The following is a 20,139-nucleotide window of genomic DNA, read 5'->3' as shown; positions in this document are numbered from 1 at the left end:
CATTCCTTATTGAAAGTTTCAAGACTTTGTGAAAGGGTGCGAGAAAAACTCACGGAAGCAAGATCGTGCAAACACTGTGGTCTGAATCCCTCAAGCCTTGCTTGTGAGAGAGAGGGAGGGTGTTTGGATAAAGTAGCTCACTGCCGCTAGATTGTAGCTAATATCAGTGCCATTGGTCTGTTAATATCTCCTGGTTGTTCGTGTGTATTTATGCTGTATGTATATGTGCATTCCTTTGAAATGCCTGCAAACCTGTCCAGTGAAATACCTCCAGTAGTGAAGAAGACCAATAAGTGAAGTGAAGTCGCTCAGTCGTGTCCAACTCTTTGCGCCCCATGGACTGTAGCCTACCAGGCTCCTCTGTCCATGGGATTTTCCAGGCAATAGATGGAGTGGATTGCCATTTCCTTCTCCAGAGGATCTTCCCGACCCAGGGATCGAACCCGGGTCTCCCACATTGTAGACAGACGCTTTACCGTCTGAGCCACCAGGGAAGTCAAGAAAACCAATAAAACGTACTTTTTTGTTCTTGTTCAGTTGCTAAGTCGTGTCCAACTCTCTTTGACCCCATGGACTGCAGCATGCCACGCTCCCCTGTCCTTCACTATCTGTGCGTTTTCTCAGATTCGTGTCAATTATTGAGTCAGTGATGCCATGCAACCATCTCATCCTCTTCTGCCCCTTCTCCTTTTGTTTTCAATTTTTCCCAGCTATCGTGGTCTTTTTCCAGTGATCAGCTCTTCACATCATGTGGCCAAAGTATTGGAGCTTCAGCTTCAGCATCAGTCCTTCCAGTGACTATTCAGGGTTGATTTTCTAAAGGGTTGACTGGTTTGATATCCTTGCAGTCCAAGGGGCTCTCAAGAGTCTTCTCCAACACCATAGTTCGAAAGTATCAATTCTTTGGCACTCAGACTTAAAAATTTACTTAAGCCAACTAAAGAGAGAGAAATTGGAAGAGAAATACCTTTCCAGTAAGGCTGGGATGCACTGTTTAGGGCTGGTGTGTGGTGAGGTGACCTGCCTCTGGTGTGCAGTGGAGTTGTAATCAGGACTTAGTCCAGGTCTCATCCTACTCCACTCTGGTGCCTCTTTACAGATCAGGTCGAGAGGAAAAGTCTTAAACGGTGATCCATTTTTTCCTAACCTCCCTCCGTAATCTGAAGGAAGGCACTATTATTGCTACAAAGTAGAAATATGAGGATATTTCCAGAAAGGGCCGTGAGCCGTGGGCAACCATGCTGAAAGGATCAAGAAAGCTCTCACTCCGGGCAAATTTAAGAACACATCCATGCCTGCCTTTCTGGTCTGACAGATTTACTTTTGCATTCAAAAGAATAGCTTCTGAACTCATTATTTCCAAGTTTAGAAAATCCCTAATATGTCATTGAAATTATAACCTTGCCCAATTGTAAATGTTTGGAATTAGGATCAGAATACAGTTTGATACTAAAATGCTTGTTTTCTGTTTATCCAGTCATAATACATCCATGAAATAGAAAAGGAATGGTGCAAAAAGAAAAGAATCCCCCTTGGACAGGAGCCGCAAGTTTTGTAAATGCCATTTATGTTGTATAAACAGGCATCTCCCACTGTTTCTTCTCCGTCTGAACCGTGGACATGATCTGGCCATATCCGTCTTTCTCTGTACACCTTCAGTCACATGCAGCTTGTTTCATTAACAGCTACTCCCTCCTGGGTCCCTCCCCCAACATATCCCACCCATGAGTGACCGCGTGAGGGTATGGGCCTTGAAAATGACTTGGTAAATTTTACATTTATAAATTTAATGCTGTGTCCCCAAATAACCTAAGTTCAGCTAGACTGAAAATAACTGAAGGGGCTGTTTTCCAAGCAGATTTCTCATTAAGATGTTTTTAGTCTTTTGAAATTGAAATGGTTTATATGCAGACCTGCCTCCTTGATACCGTTATAAGCTACACTTTGGAATTCCGCAGCTTTAGGGAAGTTGTGAATGGTCAGGTCACCATCTCAGGTTATATTCATCTACGTGGAAGACGCCAGGGAAACGTGGCAAAGGGCTGAGGTCTCAAGAGAAGTGGGAAGAGAGTGTCCAGATACCTTCTCATTAGCATGTACTTCGAATCCACCCAGTACACTCAAAATACTCCTGATGTTATATGGTTAGGTTTTTCATGTTAATGCTGTTATATTACGTAGCAGTTTTGAAAAGATCTGTCATTGAGTTTTGAGAACATAGTGTCAAGAGCCTTACATAAATTTGAGTGACGTTTATTATTATTTTGGAAGTAATAGAACAGCCTCAATTATGGGTGAATGCAGTGAGCATGGTGTCTGTTTGTTGTGACCGGTTAATAAGCCCCTGAATCTGACTCAGCAGATTTGCAAGCATCCATATTCTGAAGAGGGTTTTTTAGTCGGGCCCATTCATAAGTTTTAGGAAAAATCTGAGTAGAATAAGTCAGCTTGTTAAGTAGTAAGAATAATCTTTATATAAAAGCAAAACAGCTACCTCCTTCTCACCAAGGCCTACAGTTAGAAACTGTAGGTATTTCAGCATGTTAAACCCACACAACGCAACGTATCTTTGTTGCTTTCTTTCTCATTCTGCTCATTGAATTAAATGAGCCACTTGGAAATGGGGAAATGCATTTTGCTTCGAAGATGTAGACTTTACTGCCTGAGTTCAGGTCACTGTGATTATTTAAACCCCGGAATGTTTGTGTTCACTTCACTAGCCGCTTATAAATGTACAGTTATCAGAAGGTGCTAAGGTGTGTATCTCACAGGGTCTGGGTATCCCAGGCACTCTCTGGCAGTTCTGATTGCCTGGCTTGTTCTATTGGGCCATCACAAGCCCCCCAGTGTAAAGGCGTATGGGTACAATTAAAATAAACAGCTCACTGGGTCATTAGGGATCTGCCTGGGAGAAAAATAACACCTGTTAATTTCTTTTAAAGAACTAGAACTAGCCTCCCCCACGGAAGTGAGATTTGTTTAGACCTTCCAGGTGTTGGGGTAGGAAAATATGGGCTGGGTTATGAATAATGGGAAGGAGAATGGAAGGAAATGCTAATGGAAAGAAAGCGCTAAGACCCTCTCGGAGTAAGAAGGTGTCCTGAAGGTTAAGACCTGCTTACCACTGAAGTCTTAAACCTCTGCTTCCGCTCAAGTGAAACTTTCTGGAGAAACCCAAAAACGATTTGTCAGAGATGGGAGAGACACTTAAATAGTAAGTAAAATCTCACCGCTTAATGACTGTTGTGGTATTTGAGCCGGTTTTGGTGAGATCCCATGAATAATGTGAGTTCTTAAGCCGAGACCGTCCGCAGGCACAGGGGCGTACCAGGGCGACTGCGATGTGGGCTCGGGTCAGACCACAGTGGTGCGAATCCCAGCCCCGCATTTACAAGCCAGGGAACCTCTGGTGAGTCAGTCAGCCTCTCTCTGCCTTGGCTTTCTCAGCTGCAAATGAGATTAGTGGTGGTACCCACTGGATTTAGTTGCTGTCAGGATAAAAGGAGGGAGTCTTGAATGTTCAAGCACTTAGAACAGTGTGTTCAGTAGAATGTTGGTTGTTACTGTTTTACAGAGTGTTTTTCAGGAACATTTAGAGATTAACCAATTAAAATGTCTTTTACCAACTTGTAGGAAGTTTCTAAAATACTAGTTCAACAAGGAATTAGTGTAGTTGGGGTTGATGGTTGGACTCCACAGATGATGCTTATTAGACCTTTTCCCAGAATGCAGTTAAGGACGCTAACATTCTCTACAATTCATTTGAAGTCTTTTTTTTTTTTTGCTATTTACATGGGCAGTAAGCAAATTTATTAAAATTTGGTGTAGGGAGCTTTCTGTTTATGTTACTCAGCAAGTAAAATAAGCCACATTTATGGTCTGTTAAAGAATTCTCACAGTAAGTAGTTATTTGAAAGAGTCCCAGATCTAAATAAAATGCCTTGCTTGACTGTAAATTGCCTCAAGTAGACCCTGCGGCTATCCCTTTTGTTGTTGGATAATAAATATTTTCTAACTTAATAAAAAAAATTCAAAAGACAGAAGGGAAATTTCTGCTTGAAGTCTTGTTTTCTTTTAGCAGAGCAAATATTTGCCTTGGTTAAAGAAACAGTGTTTGAGTTTCAGCTTTCCATTTTGGCAACTTGGGTATCATCATACTGTTTTTCATTGGTTGCTTTTTTTTTTTTTCTTCCTTAGGAAAGGGAGACTTAGTGTTAAAACAATATTAACACTAACAGTCTGACTTTCTTTATTAGGACTGTCATATAAATACTAAAAATAGCCTGAACGCAAGCAAAAGGGTTGGGGCATCACTTTATTTTTTCAAGGACTAGTAGAAGAAAAAACTAAATTTTGTTTATTTTGCGGCATTGGCACTCAGGTGGAAAGGCCTGAACTGTTTCTTCTCAGTTACGTGCCAAGTGCACCACACAGTAGAACTGTGCCCAGAAGTTTCATCACGTGCAGTTTCAAAGCCAGTGATCTGGACTCTTCCACTTGTCTCGTGATGATTTCTTTTTCCACATCTGAAGCTGCTGAGTTAGTTGATGAAACTTTTTTTTCCTCTTCACATTGATCTACAATTGCTAATGAGTAGTTCCAGTTGAAACTAAGTCATGTCGTAACAATTACTGAACCAGATGAATTCAGATAGAATTTTTCAGATGCCTTATCAAGATTCTTTCTGGAGTCCACATTGTTCTGGCTTGTCCCCATAGCAGCAAAAGTGATGAATTAGTGAGCAGGACACTTAACCAATACCACTATGTGCAGATCACAAGGTGGCTTCAAAAAACAATGCATGATGTTATGGGAAACTTAGAAAGGAGAAAGGCTTCTGCTTGAATATATAAATGTGAAGAGTCATTTTAGAAGTATAGTAAGTCCCCTGCATACGGACAACCCACATACAAATGAGTTACATTCCAAGAGCTCTTTCTTCAGTCCCAATTTGTTCATAAATCCAGCAAAGTTAGCCTACATACCCAATTGGCAGTGTAGTATGGTAGTGTAATAGGTTTATAATACTTTTCACACAAACAATACCTAAAAAACAAACACACAAAAAATAAGAAAACGTTTTTGATCTTATAGTACAGTGCTTTGAAAAGTGTGGTCATGGTGGTGGTTTAGTCAGTAAGTCGTGTCCTACTCTTGCGACCCCATGGACTGTAGCCTGCCAGGCTCCTCTGCGCATGGGATTCTCCAGGCAAGGATACTGGACTGGGTTGCTGTTTCCTTCTCCAGCAAAGTATAGTAGCACAGTACAGTAGCTGGCATACAGGGGCTGGCCTCAAGTGAAGAGGCAACAAGAGTTACTCCCTAGAGGAGGGAGAGGAGGTGGGAGATGGTGGAGCTGAAGGATCGTCCCCACAGGAGACGGAGGGCAAGCTGCAGTTTCTCTCATGCCTCATGTTGATGGAGCAGGTTCTGCTTCCTTGTTGGAACCAGATGCACGTTTGTACCTTTGAAAGTTCGCCCCTTGAAGGTTGCTGAGGGGAAGACTTACTGTAATTGCCCTTGTGGGGGAGCTCACCTACTCTGAGCACTCAAGTTCTGTGTATTTCTGTCTGGAACAACTTGGCCTGTCCATAATCCTGTCAGGCGTTGTGGCACTTGGCAGGACCCCGAGGGCCGTGTGTCTCAGCCTCCCACATGACGGGTGACTGCCGCCCATATACCAGAGGAGTCTCAGAGCAGCCTGACTTTGCATCCTTTTTGGTCAGATGTTGGTTTAGATTCAGATTTTGTTCAGGTAGCATTTCTAGAAATTGTTAAGTAAAGGTCTATTAAACCATATCTTCCCTTTCATATCCTTCGGCTGTCAATATTTAAAGGTAAATATCAAAAAATATTGCTGTTGTTGGGTCACTAAATCATGTCTGACTCTGCGACCGCGTGGACTGTAGCACGCCAGGCTTGTCTGTCCTTCCATGTCCTGGAGTTTGCTCAAACTCATGTCCATTGAGTCGGTGATGCCATCCAACCATCTCATCCTTTATCCTCCCCTTCTCCTCCTGCCTTCAGTCTTTCCCAGCATCAGAGTCTTTGCCAATGAGTCTGCTCTTCACATCAAATGGCCAAAGTAGTGGAGCTTCAGCATCAGTCCTTCCAATGAATATTCAGGACTGATTTCCTTTAGGATTGACTGGTTTGATCTCCGTGTAGACCAACGACTCTGAAGAGTCTTCTCCAGCACCACAATTATAAAGCATCAGTTCTTCAGCGCGCAGCCTTCTTTATGGTCCAGCTATCACATCTGTACATGACCACTGGAAAAACCATAGCTTTGACTCTATGGACGTTTGTCAGCAAAGTAATGTCTCAGATTTTTAATACGCTGTCTAGGTTTGTCATAGCTTTTCTTCCAACAAGCAAGTGCATTTTCTGGTTTCGTCCCATATTTTACTGATTATCTATTTTTTTTTTTTCTATCTAAACTTGTTGACTAAGAGAAATTCACTTTCAAATAGCTTCAGTACTTATTTACTCATTCATGACCTGGCAAAGGTGAAAACAAGTGGTAGAAAAAAAATCTTGATAAAGAACAATTCAGTAATAATATTATTAAGGCTTTTTTACCTATCTAATGGTGACTTTTTCTTTGTGAGATTGGAGCCATCACAGTGACTCATTCGGTACTATCTTATTTGCACCAGGCTATACTGGCAGGTAATGATATGCCCCAGGCTGATGAGTGGAAGGCCAGACTCTGGTGTGGGAACAGGAATCAGTACATCCAGGACAACTTGGCAGCATAGATTGAAAAGAGAGAATGCACGCAGGACTTGATGAGAGGTTACCCACAGAGAGGTGTTTTTTGTTTTTTGTTTTTTTTTTTTTTATTAACTTGTTTTAAGATCATTGTAGATTTCTGTGCAGTTGTAAGATGTAATTAATGTAGAGTCCCCCTCGTAATGTCTCTTCAGTTTTCCCAGTGGGAGACCATCTTGCAAAATTATGCGCGGGTGTCACAAGCAGGAAGCTGACACAGAACGTTTCCATCAGGACGCAGGGCACGTCCATCGCAGAGACCCTCACGCCGCCTGTTGCCTCTGCCTTTGCCCCTCCTGAATCTGCCTCCTCCTGAATCCTAGCCAAAGTCTGGCCTCCACTTCTGTAACTTTACTGCTTTAAGAATGTTTGAGTACCTTTCGGCCTCGAGGTATCCCCCCTCTCGTCTCCACAGTGGCCTGAATTTTAGGTCTTTTCTCACAGTTCCTTCCCCAGGCCCTGGGCTCTGTTAGTTCCCTTCTCTCTATTCTCCGTCATTCGGGCTGGGTAATTGCTGCCATCCTGTCTTCCGTTTCAGTGACTCTTTGTTCTGTCCTGTTCCTTGGTCTCATCCTCTGAGCTTTTATTGCAGTTGTTATATTTTTAGGTTCTAAAATCTCCATTTGGTTCTTCTAGGTGTATTCTGTGTCTTTGACGGATTTTGCCTTTTGTTGCCGAGGCCTTCTGATTTTTCCCTCGCTTCCACTGCCTATGAGACCGCTCCCCGTGTGTCTTTATCCTGGCCGCTCTGAACTCTGTTAGATACTTCGGAGGTCATCTGGGGACCAGCCTCTGCTCGTGATCATCAGTTCCATCTTGGTTCCTCGCGGTTCTTGGTGCCCTGTGTCTTGGGCCTCAGATCGTCCTTCTCCTTTGGCAGGCGATCCCCAGCACCTCTCTGGCTGAGATGGCGGGGATGCCGCCCGGAGGAAGGAGAAGTCCATGGACCCCGGGGAACTTGCTAAGCTTAGGCGCCCCCTAAGCTGGGGGTGCCTCTCATTGCGTGGTGGGGCTGGGAGCCCCCCGGCACTGTGGGCAAGGGGCCACCTCCCCACTGAGTGCTGTGCAGGTCCTGACTGTGATAGCCTCCCCTGACACTGCTCCCCGAGGAGAGGAGGAGAGCCCACCCAAGCCTCCAGGTCTGCAAGTCCAGGCTCCCCACGGGACTGCCCGGTGCTCCCCACTGACCCGGGGGCAGAGGCCTGTGCTCGCCCGGGGAAGTGAAAGGACCTGCCCCTGCTGGGCTGACGTCATCCTGGCAGGGGTGCCGGGCCCAGCCCAGGGGGTGGACCTCTGGGCTCCCCATTCAGCCCTTGTTGGCAGGAGGGTAGGGAGCCCAGGGCTTTGTTCTCTCGTGTTTGGTTGGAGCAGAACGCTTATTGTCTAGACGCCTTCTGTCTTGCAAGGCTTCCCCTTTCCTGCACCTTTGACTAGAGAGAGGCTTTCCTGGGGGCCTTGTCTGGCCTCTGGGTGCTTCTGAGGGGCAGTTTCTCCAGTATCCCGTCCAGGGTATGGGAACAAAAGAAAACCCAGGGCACTGGCCTCTGTGGTGTTCCTGGGGTCCAGTTCTGCTTCCCTCTCTCCCGGATCCTCCTCGCGTGTGCTCTATATGATGCCCGGGCTCTGAGATTGAGGTTGGGTGAAAAGTATGTCTTCTCCACCCTCCTGTGAATCTGCAGAGTGTTGCCTTGTGTCTTAAGAGCATGAGTTGTCTTCCAGTTTAGTTTCTTACCTCCACCCTTACCCCCCTCCACTTATTATCCCCCGACCCCAAACTGGGTTTCCAGGTGCTCTTGAAAAATTAGGGGCTTCCCTGGTGGCTCAGATGGTAAAGAATCTGCCTGCAATGCAGGAGACCTGGGTTCGATCCCTGGGAAGATCCCCTGGGGAAGGAAATGGCAATCCACTCCAGTACTCTGGCCTGGAGAATTCCATGGACAGGGGAACCTGGCTGCAATCCACGGGGTTATAAAGAGTCGGACACGGCTGAGCTACTGACACTTGAAAAATTGGAGGTTCTGGCGGTCCTGGACTTGAAAATCACAACATCCGTCCCTTTCACTCTTTCTGCCGAGGTGTTGTTAATTACCATTTTTAGTCTGCACTGTGCTGACTGGTATCGCTTGCCTGCTATATTTGTTCATGATAACTGGAAGGCATGGGGTGTATCTGATACAAGATATAGAAAGTGTTCACACTCTTTGATTTAGAAGTCACCTTCTAGGAATCAACTCTAAGGGACTACCTAGAGGTGCCAACGGAAATTTATTTACATTGATTTACAAAGATATCCATTACAGCGTTGTTTGTGTAACATCAGACAAATGCAGAGAACCTAAGTGAAAATATCCAAGGATGCTGGGATACAATGATGGTATTTTAAAAATCACACTTTCGACATGGGAAAGGTTCACCGTAAATGAAAAATAATGAGATTGCTTATACGGTATTATCCCAGCACTTTCTAATTTTTAACTGCTGAAAGAAAATTCACTGAAATAACGATAGTATTGACTTAAGCTTTTAATTTTCTTCTATGTATTTTTCTGTACTTTGCAGATTTAGACCATAAATTATTCTTGTGATCAGGAAAAGAAAAATCCCTTAAAATATTTAAGAAGGCTTTGGAAAATGTATTCTGCTGATATTAAATGAGAGGCAAAATATGATGCATGAGATATTTGGCGTATACTCTCATACATGGAAAGTATTACATGGAAATGTATATACTTTCCACAAGCAGTAAATAATAAATGGGACTATATCATTCTTTTTGCTAGGAATTGCGGACTTTGATAGCAGAATGTTACCTGCGTATCATATTAAAGTGATACAATGAAGGATGAAGTGATGTAAAGATGGTGTCTAACCGCTCTTATAGCTGCTTAATTTGTATAGTACTGTAAAGAAAATCCTTATATCACCACCAGGGAGGAGGCAGCAGTGTGAGCTGTCCTCATATCATTACCATGTTATGGATTCAGCACATTTTAAGAGGTTGTGTTTAATTTCTCTGTGGAAAGTTCTCCTTTCTCTTTATAACATAAGTCATTCTCATGGATCATTTCCGGTTGCCATGAAGAGACAGACCCAGATTTTGCATTTATGTGATAAGGATATTTGAAAGACATGTAGATAGATATTTCTCTGGCACCAGTTACAGGAACTTGCTGACCTGATTATTTATCTTTTGTTTAGTTTGACCAAGCGGCCGATGCCGAGTTAGCCTGGATTAATGAAACAGAGAAGAAATTGACGTCTCTGGGTGACATCAGGCTTGAGCAAGACCAGACCTCCGCTCAGCTGCAGGTTCAAAAGGTGAAGACACCCATCTCCAGTCACATCTGCATGGTTGGTCAGCGTGCTCTGAGGGGAGGCACTTGCATGATGGAGTGTAACTTAGTCATTTTAACCGCTTTGCCTTATTGCTTTTGTTTTAATCATATGCTCTCTTAAAAAAAAAAAAAACCAATTCTTTATTTTGGTAAATACAGACATTCACCATGGAGATTTTGCGACACAAGGACATTATTGATGAGCTTGTTAAATCTGGACATAAAATCATGAGCACGTGCAGCGAAGAGGAGAAGCAGCCTGTGAAGGTACAGTCTCGCCCGTGTGACTGGTGTGAGGCCCGTGAGCAGACAGTGTGTGGGGGGCTGTCACTCGGAGAAAAGCTCTTTTCCTTTATCCACAGCTGCTGTTTAAACAGCTAAATCGTTAGTTTTAAATAAAACATTTTTCAATCTTACAGAATAACAGTGAAAAGAATACTCCTTTAGGGAATCACCCTGGGGATAATCTCTTTTAATAGACAGAAAAGCTATTAAGGTTTGAATCCTTGAGTAACTGGGACCCATTAAGCATCCAATTAATGTTTGCTGTATTATCATTGCTATTATCAGAGTAAATTGTTATTCTATACGTCAGCTGTTGTTTATAGGCTTCAGGAACATTGGGTCCTCTGGAGTCAAAACGAAACCTGAAATATGTAGTTCTCTCTAGCTTAAACCCATTCTGCATAAAGTTACAGTAATCCATATAGAAAAAAAGGAGTGGAGTCATTAAGGAAGTATTCAGTTTATGTAGTTTTAACGATCTTTACATTGGTGGGAAAGCAGCCTCAAATAAAAATGTTTAGTTCAATTAGCAGCATAAAGAAATTAATGCTTCTCATAGGAAAATAGCCCGTGGCAGAAAAACATATATGTTATACAAATGTCTATGCCTAAGATCCCATTGAAAAGATGGTGCATAAGTTTTAAGGTATACCATAGGCAAGTAATATAATGCACAGTGTGTGTTGATATTTTTTCTCTTTTATTTAAATACTCCACAGTGGCACTTGCTTTTAATATAATCTTTATTATTTTTGCAAAAAATCTTATGTGAAAAATATAGATGATCATGAAAGAATCTCTGTGTTATTCTGTGGTTTATTAGGTTATGGTTGTGCTTTGCCTTTTGCTATTGGATTATAGTGAATTTATACCATAATCAAGATCGCTGTGACCACCCCATCAAATCAGGATGCAGCATAATGTTCTACTTTGCTTCTCAATCTACGTAATTAATTTTCCTGACTAGGAGTTCCTGTTAGAATTTCATTTGTGAAAGACAGTCCTTGTATCTTAACAGAATGTAGTGTCCGTGTTGGACTTGCCAGGGAGCTCAGTGTTAAAGAATCCACCTGCCAGTGCAGGAGACTTGGATTTGATCCTTGGGTCAGATTGATCCCCGGGAGGAGGAAACGGCAACCTACTCCAGTATTCTTGTCTGGAACATCCCATGGACAGCGAAGCCTGGCAGGCTACACGCAGCCCATGGGGTCACAAGAGTCAGACGTGACTGAGCGACTGGGCTTGGACTCGGCGTCCGTGTTGCCAGACCCTTCTCTCATATGGAAGACCTGGAAGAAATTGTGTTTGGCAAGCTCAGTCTCTTAGTTAGAACAACTTGAGGCTTTTTATTTATTTGGGGGGTGGTTTGTTACCTAATATTTTTTGAGACGTCCCCCATGTTATCAAGCCCCCTGATTTTTGATGACTGCATAGAAATTCATGAGTATAGGAACGTATACTCGTTTCTCTCCCTAATCTCCAGTTGGTGTACTTTTAAGACGTTTAACACATTTTTGCTATTTTATACTTGAAATTTTTTTTATTGTAGCCAAAGCACAGCGTTTGCATACAGCATTCTCAGCCTTGTAAAGGAGGGACTTCCTGCCTTATGCAACAGCATAGGAAGGCCTTTCTTTAAGATGTGCTTCTCTACATAGACACTTAAACCAGCTGCTGTTGATCAGTCATTTACCATGCATTTATTCATTGAGTGCTTACTCTGTTCCAGGTAAATAGTGCTGAACGAGCACTCTGGAGTATGTGTATGTGGTCCTTGGTCTGCCTGACTGGATAAACACATTTTATCTTCTGATTTTCCAGAAAAAACTGGACACGGTGCTGAAGAACTATGACACCATCTGCCAGGTAAACTCAGAGAGGTGCCTGCAGCTGGAGCGGGCACAGTCCCTGGTGAGCCAGTTCTGGGAGACGTACGAGGAGCTCTGGCCGTGGCTGACGGACACGCAGAGGGCCATCACTCAGCTGCCCGCCCCCGCCCTGGAGTATGAGACCCTGAGGCAGCAGCAGGAGGAGCACCGGGTGAGCCCAGGGCCGGGGCGGGCGCGGGGGTCCCGGGGAAGGAACCGCAGCTGCCAGGGGGCTCCTGATGCAGACGCCTTCCGCGGTGGGGAAGGGCCTGCCGTGCTGGGTCCACTGTGCTCCGTCTGCTCACCTCTGAGCTCCACACAGCTGTCCCGGTCTGCGGTAGGCAGGCTCACACGGGCAGACCCCCTGTGTGCATCATCGTGACACCGTCACAACTCTCAGCACAGGAGTGGTGGCTCAGTGACGAAGAATCCGCCTGCCAGGGCAGGAGACACAAGAGACGCAGGTGTGGTCCTTGGGTCAGGAAGACCCTGTAAGTAAGAAATGGCAACCTGCTCCAGTATTCCTGCCTGGAAAATTCCAGGGACTGAGGAGCCTGGCGGGCTGCAGTCCGTGAATGAGGTCACACAGAGTTGGACACAGCTGAGCGCGCAGGCTCCACGCCACACCACTACATGCAGAGCACACTGAGTGCGCAGTGAGACCCTCTCGCAAAGCGTCAGGGAAGGAAGCTTTCGAGTCCTTTCAGCGAGCTGATCAGGTCGAACTGCTTTCAGTGTACCCTAATTGGACCAAGTTTCATACTTCATAGTGGTTGGAGCCATCTGAATGAATGTAAGCAGAAGAAATATGTGGAAGCAGCCTCACACAGACAAGGCTGTTGAGCTTGGAGAAAATAGACGCTGTAACAAACGTGTGAACGTTGTGAAATTCTATGAAAAGGGGAAAACTGCTGAAGTTTAAAGACCAGTTGTCCCCCTCTTTTTTTTTTTTAACCTTTTGTGCATAGAAATCTTTTGAAGTTCTCTGCTCCTGTAAGTTTACATTAGCAAAGGAGAGAGTATTTTTCTATCTACAAATGAATCCTATTTTAGACATACAAAAAGGCATCATGAAGCCCTCGTTTCTGCAGTCACAGAAATGTTGATTAGCTTAAAATTTTGCAAGGGTTTGAGTGAGAAGATTCAAGACTGTTGGAAGAAAGTCTAGAATTCTTATTACTTATGATCTTGTGAACCTTAGTTACTCTCCCAGATCTGTATAAGATGTACTCCAAAACTACTACGACTATTCCAAGTCATTGAGTGTGTGCACGAGTATAAAGTTTAATTCGGTATATTACATCATCATTTGAAGTAACGTGCTTATTAGTCTTATTGTTTACTCTTTAAGTGTGTTGGCATTGGAAAGGATCTTTTAAGTATTTGTTTAGAAGAGCTTTAGAGGACACTTTAGTGCAAAATGGAAACTTTATGGCATTCTATCTAAATTGTTCAGTGGGAGAAAGACTTACAAACTATGTATAGTTACTTTTAGTAGAAAGGTTATGTTTGGCAGAAATCCTCACGCCTTGCCACCTAATGATTTTTAAGATAAAATATTTCAAGAAAAATATTTAATGGGTCTCTTCTACTCTGAGGTGAGAGTTGAGTAGCTGATTTTCAGCATAACATCAAATAGGTCGAAAAGAATCATTACTGAACGGAAAATTTTAAAATTGAGTTAATTTTCCTTTTCGGCATAATCTTTCAGTTCTCAAAACAAATATAAGATTTGTATGGAGAAAGAGGATTTCAAAACTTTGTAGCCAAATCTTCAAAATTGTTCAAACTAAATTGTTCAGAATATTTGCAGCATTGTTCTGCAACTTCATAGCGTCCACTTCGCCATCCTGGGGAACGTCTTTTCGTTCATTCTAGCCAGGAATGAAAAATGTCCCCGAGAGCCATGTTATAATAAGTGGTAGTTACCTTGAAGTCACATTAAGTATCTCCTGCATGAGTGGGCTCTGAGGATGGTTGCCAAGAATCGTTTTGTTGTGTATAAAGTAGAGGGCCTCTCCTGCCGAGCCTTTTCTCCACGCACACACACACAAGCAGCTGTCCTGTGGCTGTTTTCCTGTCTGTCGTGGAGTAGTCTTAAGAAGACTCATCTGACAGCTTCCCAGCAAAGGTGTTTGGTCGTGATGCTACACAGGTGGGGCTTCCCTGATAGCTCAGTTGGTAAAGAATCCACCTGCAATGCAGGAGACCCCGATTCAATTCTTGGGTTGGAAAGATCCGCTGGAGAAGGGATAGGCTACCCATTCCAGTGTTCTTCGACTTCCCTTGGGCTCAGCTGGTAAAGAATCTGCCTGCAATGCGGGAGACCTAAGTTCGATCCCTGGGTTTGGAAGATCCCCTGGACAAGGGAAAGGTTACCCACTCCAGTATTCTGGCCTGGAGAATTCCATAGACTGTATAGTCCATGGGGTCAGTTGCACAGAGTTGGACATGACTGAGCAACATGCACTGCACAGGTGACAGCCACTTAGAGTCCAGGCCACTCAGGAGCTCTCAGCAGAGGTTCCTCACTTTACTGAGAGTCCCTTGATACTCATAGTATGAGCTGCTTTTTCAAACATGCCCACTGGGATGTTGGAGCCAAAACTTGGGTGACATGTTTCTTCTCCATGAGATTGTATAGTAGCCGATCTTACCATCATCACCTCCGTTCTGTAAAACAGGATGAATTTATCAAATAATGTAGAACAAAATGAGGAAATCACTGCCTGGACTGCCCAGGGACTGTGCCTAGTGTGTTAGACTGATCAGACCTTCCTTCTTTTTATATTTTTAAAAGCTGATTTTTTTTTTTCTTATTTTGCTCTTTTCCAAAAGAATTTTGAGACCACCTTCAGAAAAACTTCAAAAATAGAGATATTGCACTGGGGTTTATTCATGATGTACTGAACCGTTTTCTCAACCACTTTGTAGAGAATTTGCACGACTGATTTTAGTAGCCACTTTAAAAAAAATTATTTATTTTTAATTGAAGGATAGGTGCTTTACAATATTGCATTGGTTTCTGCCGTACATCAGCATGAATCAGCCATAGATATACACGTGTCCCCTCCCTCTGAAGCCTCCCTCTCACCTCCCACTCCATCCTATTCCTCGAGGTTGTCACAGAGCCCCAAGTTGAGTTCCCTGAGTCAAAGGGCAAATTCCCACTGGCTATCTGTTTACATGTGATAGTGTATGCGTTTCCATGCTGCTCTCTCCATTCGTCCCACTCTCTCCTCCCCCCAAACCCCCTGTGTCCACAGTCTGTTCTCTAGGTCTGCCTCCTCACTGCTGCCCTGCAAATAGGTTCATCAGTACCGTCTTCCTAGATTCCATGTATATGCGCTAATAGGCGATAATTGTTTTTCTCTTTCTGACTTACTTCACTGTGTATAATAGACTCTGGGTTCATCCACCTCATTAGCACTGACTCAAATGCACTCCTTAGTGGCCACTTTTAAAATAAAAGTCCATCTGTGTGGCTGTCCTGGTGGACGGTAATTTCCTGATGGAAATTAAAATATTTGCAGAGAAAGATCTCTAGTTTTCCTCTAGACTGTCTTTCCTGAGTGTAATTTCTCTCAGAGGAACTTTTACCAGGGGTTGGATAGCAGCGTGCAGGCACACCTTCGGCTGAGGATGAGAAGCTGCTGGTTGGGGAAACTCAAGAATAACAGGGTGAAACAGGGCATCTCAGTGCCACAGGAGGCCGGCCCTGGAGAAGGCTGTGGGCAGTCACAGGAGGCCCTGGACTCTGGAGAGACTCACGATCCCCAATGGAGCCACCTCCCCAGAAGGAATGGGGCTCCACCTGGATTCCACTCCCCTCATTAGATTCGCTATCGTATTTCTTGGTTAGATGATATTATGCAGAATACTCATATGTCACATGTTTTCTCTTAAGTACACCTTACAGTCAATACTCAGTATACAGCTGTGTTTTTGATAGATGGGTTGATTACCCTTGCAGCCATGAACATTTAAAAATAAGTGCCAATAGATTTGTTTATATACGTGAATATCATACAGATCACATATATATGTCGAATAGACTCGCAGATAGATAATGTAATATATATGGACACTTTTTTGTTGGTTTACATACAATATAATGACAATGCCTTGTGCACTGTATTACGCATAATATAGATATATATATGCCATATATCCATTCTATTCCGTATTATATTAATATAATGAAAGTGCCTCACTTATCTGTCATATTTTCCCTCAGCATCATCTCCACCTTCTACTGAGCTTCTTTTCCCTTCTTCTTCTCCCTCCCTCTCCCTTCCATCCTAACTTCTAAATAATTTTCATATGTATCACGAATGTGCAGAAAGGAATACTGAGAATTACCGCTTGGTCTCTGTAGGTTGGGACATAGTGAGTTCATAATCCTTTTATGTAATAGGACCCTCGGCTAATACTCTTGTTAGAATGTACCGCTCTTAGTAGAAAAGTCGTAATGAATCGGGAGTAGGTGCTTCACTCATCCAGAAGTTTCGCGTGTGCCCTGAGAGGGGCTTGACGTGACCAGACTGTTGTTTAATCTTTGTGTCAGGGGCATCTCTTCCTGGCAGAGGGCTGCTCGTTCAGAGCCTTGTGATGGGAGGGTGTGTGTTTGGAGTTCCGTGCCAGCTGGATGCGCTGAGGACGTTGACAGCTGTATGGTGGAGGTGCGCCTCTGAGATACTGAAATGCCGTTTGCTTTGTTGTAGCAACTGCGAGAGTTGATAGCCGAACACAAGCCTCATATAGATAAGATGAACAAAACTGGGCCGCAGTTATTGGAGCTGAGCCCGAGGGAAGGCTTTTCTATCCAAGAGAAGTACGTGGCCGCGGACACCCTCTACAGTCAGATTAAAGAAGATGTCAGAAAGCGAGCTGTGGCCCTGGATGAAGCCATCTCTCAGTCAACTCAGGTGAGGCTTTGCGCCCCGAGTGCGAAGGGCTCTCCCACAGCAGCGCTTGCGAGGATGGTCTCCAGGTCTCCTAATTCAGCTCCAGCTGAAATTGTTTCATCGCATTAACTCTTGAGTATTGATGTTTTAGTCTCAGAGGTGATACTTGCCAGCGTCCAGTCCTTACGTTTCTCTGCCTGCTTGTATATAAGTAAGGCATAATTTTCAGTGACTTAAGAAATATTCAGTTGTCCAGACATCAAAATAAGTGTCCATCTAGAGTGGAATTCCGTGTTTGCCGTTGGAAGAGATAAAAGAAAGTGTGATTATCATTATTAATAAATCACCCCCAAGACAGCAATAAGATGACCATGAATGATAGGCTGAAGAAGAAGAAAGAAAAGTTGAAAAAAATTATTTTGAAAATATCTTTTTCAAGAAGTCTATTTGCGGTTACCTGCAAATTTTCCATTTTGAAGGCTTGGTGTTTATTTTTAGATACACTGGTCCATTTCCTGTAATCTTGCCTGACAATTCATTTAATGTTGAGGATCGTGTGAAATCTGTTAATATAAATGAACAAATGTCTATAACTTTGCTTCATTGTCTGCGGTATCTTTGCAAGTGGAAATTTAAAATTCTTTCATGGATCTCATTATGGGTTTGACCATGAATTAAATGCAAGCTTCCATCACATCTTCTGTTTTGAACATTTTTTAGTTCAGGACACTTGTAACTTAAGAAATCCCTTTCATCTCATCAAACCTGCCCATGAATTTCATAGTAATAATGTAACTTTCTGAGGATGCCGAAATAATCAGTAAAGTGAATGATGGTCTGTCACTGTTGATAGACAGACACCCAGATTATTGAACTGATTTTCAAAATTATTGTTATTTTGATTGTGGTAATATGAAGCAGTCGTCAGATGCTGCTGTCAGGTGGCCTGGTTGTATATTAACAGACGCCATTTCTAAATGAATTTATTTCCAAGCAGCAGTCCTGTGCCCATAGCAGTGTGACTCAGAGAGGTGTACATAAGCTATGATTCCAGGCATAGCTTCCCTCACCAGCTGGATGGAGCTCTCTTTGGATGTGTTCACAGAGGGGCCCAGGTTTGGTTCCTGGCCATGGCCTTAAGCAGGAGTGTGGTCGCTTGAACCCCACCCGTGGTGTCTTTCCCCTGTAAGCAGCCCCTGTGCTTGACCCGCAGTTCCATGACAAGATCGACCAGATCCTGGAGAGCCTGGAGCGTGTGGTGGAGCGGCTGCGGCAGCCGCCGTCCATCTCGGCGGAGGTGGAGAAGATCAGGGAGCAGGTCAGCGAGAACAAGAATGTGGCGGTGGACATGGAGAAGCTTCAGCCCCTGTACGAGACCCTCAGGCAGCGGGGCGAGGAGATGATCGCGCGGTCCCAGGGCACGGACAAGGACATATCTGCCAAAGGTGAGCCCTTTGGCGAAGGGACCTCTGGATGTTACTCTTAGAATGATTCTGGGTGTCCCCTGACAGCCCAGTTGCATATCAACACACTGGAGTTTAGGAAAAAAGTATCACAGATGGGGCTTGTTTGGGGTGGAAGGGCTGTGCACACCAGTCCCTGGTTACTCTCTTCCTGTGTCTGTGAAATCAGTCCAGTAAATACGGCGTGCACCATGGTACAAAAACCATGTGGTCTCCAGGCCCTTTAAATCAGGTGATTAGAGCGTAATGCTAATAAGACCAAACCTAGGGATAGCTTGTCCTCGTTACTGACTGCATTAACTGATGTAACGGGTACCCGATCCCACGGCCACAGAAATGGCCACCAGGGTCCTAAGCTGACACCTTAAAGGTCTGGCCTGGGGTTGAAAGGAAGAGCTTGTGCAGAGGTCAGTGGAAATTCATGGTAAGGGGTTGCTAGAAGGGGACTCAAAATACGTGTCCTACTTCGTTACATTCCAGGGATTGCGTGGACATCTCTATTCTTGATTTGGAGAGCATAAAGAATAGACTAAACCTTTTTTGGAAGTAAGGCCAGCCTCGGTAAACTCGGGTCTCCCCTGGGCTCCGGTGCCTCTGAGCGTTCTCCTGTATCAGGAAGACTTGGTTCCTAAGGAACAGGACACCCTCGTGAATTGCATTTGTCTGTAAAGGCCACTGGGCCCAGGGATACCCACTAGATGGGCTCAACCCACATTTGGCCCAGGTTTAGATCCTTGGCAGACAGAATTGTGATTCCTGTGTGAGCTGGAAAGTTGTGCTTTTGTTGATAAAAAGGTGTGTCTTCCCGATACTGTTCTGCTCGTAGCTGTTCAGGATAAGCTCGACCAGATGGTGTTCATCTGGGAGAACATCCACGTGCTGGTGGAGGAGCGGGAGGCCAAGCTGCTGGATGTGATGGAGCTGGCGGAGAAGTTCTGGTGTGATCACATGTCCCTGGTGGTCACCACTAAAGACACGCAGGACTTCATCCGCGACCTGGAGGACCCCGGCATTGACCCCTCCGTGGTGAAGCAGCAGCAGGAAGCGGCGGAGGTGAGCCGAGTCTCCCTTAAAGTTAAGGGGACAAGGCGTAGCAGCATGAGTGCTGGGTTCCTTTAGTGTAAATATTTGGAATTATGCTGTTAAGATGGCTACTTGACTCTGAAAGTGGAATGCACAGGTGTGGAGTAGGGGACAGAGTCCCCTGCAGGTTTCCCTTGGAGAATGTGTATTTAGAAAGTTTCTCTCCATCCCCACTGCTTCTGCCTCACTGCTGGGCCTTGTGATGTCCTTTATGTCTACGAAAGGAATCCGAGCGGCAGCCCCGCCTGCAGTCTCTCTCCTTCCAGCCTCTAAGCTTGCTGCCCGTCGTCCTCTAGTCCCACTCTTGCCGTCCTGCTGGTTCGGAGCCCTCGGAGGATTGCATCCGTTACCCAGTATCCAGGTTACCTGGGACATGGGATCGGCCCTTTCCACCCCAGCCTAGCCCAGGCCTGTGTTTCCAAAG

At 44.4% G+C, this 20,139-nt stretch overlaps 1 protein-coding gene across 21 annotated transcripts in view; it reads left to right on the top strand.

Moving 5' to 3' along the window:
* The window catches only part of DST (dystonin), a 530,351-nt gene that overhangs the window by 460,546 nt on the left and 49,666 nt on the right, over positions 1-20,139 (top strand). For all 21 annotated transcript variants that reach the window (XM_018038670.1, XM_018038677.1, XM_018038675.1 and 18 more), the window contains 6 exons: positions 9,973-10,092; positions 10,269-10,376; positions 12,216-12,434; positions 16,987-17,190; positions 18,383-18,614; positions 19,459-19,685. In XM_018038670.1, coding sequence (XP_017894159.1) covers positions 9,973-10,092; positions 10,269-10,376; positions 12,216-12,434; positions 16,987-17,190; positions 18,383-18,614; positions 19,459-19,685 — 1,110 coding nt within the window. The remainder of the gene's footprint in view (positions 1-9,972; positions 10,093-10,268; positions 10,377-12,215; positions 12,435-16,986; positions 17,191-18,382; positions 18,615-19,458; positions 19,686-20,139) is intronic.

This window comes from Capra hircus, chromosome 23 (assembly GCF_001704415.2).
Source record: "Capra hircus breed San Clemente chromosome 23, ASM170441v1, whole genome shotgun sequence".
NCBI lineage: Eukaryota > Metazoa > Chordata > Mammalia > Artiodactyla > Bovidae > Capra > Capra hircus.
The sequence above is the reverse complement of the archived record's forward strand: the minus strand, read 5'-3'. Positions and strand labels throughout refer to the sequence as shown.